The sequence below is a fragment of the Elephantulus edwardii genome, unplaced genomic scaffold (assembly GCF_000299155.1).
Source record: "Elephantulus edwardii isolate Elephantulus edwardi_28Jun2011 unplaced genomic scaffold, EleEdw1.0 scaffold00304, whole genome shotgun sequence".
Classification (NCBI taxonomy): Eukaryota; Metazoa; Chordata; class Mammalia; order Macroscelidea; family Macroscelididae; genus Elephantulus; species Elephantulus edwardii.
The window spans coordinates 2,034,149-2,037,116 of record NW_006400054.1 but is presented as its reverse complement, the minus strand read 5'-3'; the positions used below and the strand labels follow the sequence as shown (position 1 = coordinate 2,037,116).

Here is a 2,968-nt window from a genome sequence, read left to right as displayed (position 1 = left end):
CCCTCCCCGGCCCTCCGTCCCCTCGCTGCCCCTCCCCGCCCTCTGTCCCCCTCGCTGATCCTCCCTGGGCCTCCGTCCCCCCGCTGACCCTCCCTGGGCCTCTGTCCCCTCGCTGACCCTCTCTGGGCCCTCCACAGGCCTCACGGAGCCCTCGCTCATCCGGCTGGACGTGGACGCCAAGCTCAATGAGCAGCTCAAGGTGAGGCAGCTGCAGGTCCCACTCTCTCCCCCGTCCGCAGCTGGGACCCCAGAGCCAGCTAACATTACCCTGCCTCCCTCTCCCCACAGACCACCTTCCTCCACGTGCGTGAGGACACCAAGCCCGGCGTGCTGCTCCACCTGCTGCGCAATGTCGTACGGCCTCAGGACCAGACGGTGGTGTTCGTGGCCACGAAGCACCATGCCGAGTACCTCACAGAGGTGAGTGGGGGCCCCCCACCTGGCCCTGCTGGGACCCAAGGGGCCTCCCTTGAGCTCAGGCTGCAATCCCGTGTGCTGCCACCAGAGGGCAGCACCAGACACCAGCAGGAACCTAGCTCTTGACAAACATGCCTGCTATTAGTGCGTTTTGCAGAGGATTCATTGTTTGTAAATTGAAGGTTTGCAGGAACTCTCCATCAGGCAGATCTGTAATTACTAATTTTCCAACAGTATGTGCTCGCTTTGTGTCTCTGTGTCAGATTCTGGGATTTCTCAGCCTTTCAAACTTGGGTAGATTGTTGAATGGCCCGCCATGGCTGTCTCCTCGCTTGTGGCTGTCGGCGACCCTCTGTGGGGTTTCCCGAGCTGCGGACAGTTACAGAGAGAGGCTGCTCGTCCTTCTTGAGGAGCAGCGTTTTGGTTGCCCAGCGCACGTGCACCATGCCCCCAGGACCGCTTTGTCAAAGATGACAGTGTCGCGGCACAGTGCCTTTCACCAGCACTGGGAGACCCACGCCCACGGTGACTCGCTCTGTCACCTCCAAAACTACACTGAAGTGCAGGAAGTGACATCACACCCTCACCACACCACACCACACCACACACACACCCTGTTCCTGCTAGCCAGGTACAGCAATTACCAGCTCCCACACCTGTGTGGGGAGCTCTGGCGGCTTAGTGGTAAGGAGCTACGCTGCCAACAGAAAGGTATACGGTTCGAATCACCAGCTGCTCCATGGGAGAAAGACGGGCAGTCTCTTCCCATGCGATTTACTGCCTCTGAAAACTCACTGGACGGTCAGAGATGAGTCGGTCCCGACTCGACAGTGTCCAACAGCAAGAATATACCTGTTGACCGGTGGCTGACCGAGGTGTGGCCCCGCAGGCACTGGTGTACCTGTGCACACCTCTAAGGCGTGGCTGTGTCCCACGCCCCCGAAGGCTGCCAGGCCCTCTGCCCGTTCCACCCGGCTCTGCTGAGCCCTGGCTTTTATCGGTGGACACGGCTCACTGGGCTTCAGTCACTCGATGTGTTCAGTGGGGCAGCTGCTCAGGCCGCCCACAAATCAGGTGGAATCAGGCCTTTTTGAGGGATAGTATGTACTTTCCCAATGTCCCAGGCCCTGCACTCAGTACCAGATAAACATTAACTCAGAAAGTACTTGAGCTCACCTGGATCCCTTGAGGAAGTAAATGGAAGCACAGAGAGGTTAAGTTACTTGTGAAAGGTCACACAGCCTGTTAGAATCCAAGACTGTTCAGGATGAGACTTGTCCCTCAGGTGGCCCCCGTAGAGAGGTAACATCAGCATGGTGTGTACTAACAGGGACCCTGACCTGAATCATCTAGCAGAGATGGGGTGCAAAGCCAAGGTTCCAGGCTCCAGGCCCTTGATCTTGTCTGCCACCAGGGCCAGCCCCCCTCCTCTCTGTCCCTTATCTCTCATCCCCCCCGTTTTGTCCCCACACAGCTACTGACCACACAGGGGGTGAGCTGTGCCCACATCTACAGCGCCCTGGACCAGACGGCCCGCAAGATCAACCTGGCCAAGTTCTCGCACGGCAAGTGCTCTGCCCTCATCGTGACTGACCTGGCCGCCCGTGGCCTGGACATCCCGCTGCTGGACAACGTCATCAACTACAGCTTCCCCGCCAAGAGCAAGCTCTTCCTGCACCGCGTGGGTGAGTGCCGGGGCCACCCCGCTTTCTGGTGTCGCCCAGGTGCACACAGGATCCGGCTGCCGCAGGCGGGGAGACCAAGGCCCAGGGAGGGGACTAGAGCAGGAGACACCGGGGGCGCAGCCCAGGCACCACGTGTACAGGGCCCCCGGGGATGCTGTGGTTAGAGCAGTCGGGCTAAGCGCAGAGGGAGCAGTTCGAGCCAAGCCGCTGCAGAAGGATGTGACAGTCTGCTTCTGTAAAGATTTACCGCCTCGGGAGCCTGGGGGACTATCCCCCGTGAGTCCGAACAGACTCGTGTGGCTTTTGGCTTTGTTTTCTTTTTCAGTTTGGGCATCCCTGTCCCTTTCTTGCTCAGTTCCTTGGCCACCTGAATGACCCCTCAGCACCTCCTCTCTTTGAGTCTCGGGCTCTCTTGTCAGCTCTTCCCCGGGTACCTTTGCAGCCTTTCACCTGGCATCTAAAACGGGCAGGGTCCTGGGAAGCACAGTTGATCCAGACTCACCTAGAGGCACCGTGGAAGAAAGGCCTGGCACTGTCTTCATGTGGTTCCAGCCAGACAGCCCCGTGGAACAGTTTCACTCTGACACGTGGGGTGGCCTGTGTTGGTCGGTCCTTTCTGTGACACGTGGGGTGGCCTGCGTTGATCCATCCTCTCTGTGACACGTGGGGTGGCCTGCGTTGGTCAGTCTGCTCTGTGACACGTGGGGTGGCCTGCGTTGATCCATCCTCTCTGTGACACGTGGGGTCGCCTGTGTTGGTCAGTCCTTTCTGTGACACGTGGGGTGGCCTGCGTTGGTCAGTCCTTTCTGTGACACGTGGGGTGGCCTGCGTTGGTCAGTCCTCTCTGTGACACGTGGGGTGGCCTG

At 59.4% G+C, this 2,968-nt stretch overlaps 1 protein-coding gene across 2 annotated transcripts in view; it reads left to right on the top strand.

Moving 5' to 3' along the window:
- Positions 1 to 2,968, top strand: part of DDX54 (DEAD (Asp-Glu-Ala-Asp) box polypeptide 54) — a 21,930-nt gene that overhangs the window by 11,431 nt on the left and 7,531 nt on the right. For both annotated transcript variants that reach the window (XM_006900987.1, XM_006900986.1), the window contains exons 9-11: positions 138 to 199; positions 289 to 420; positions 1,892 to 2,102. In XM_006900987.1, coding sequence (XP_006901049.1) covers positions 138 to 199; positions 289 to 420; positions 1,892 to 2,102 — 405 coding nt within the window. The remainder of the gene's footprint in view (positions 1 to 137; positions 200 to 288; positions 421 to 1,891; positions 2,103 to 2,968) is intronic.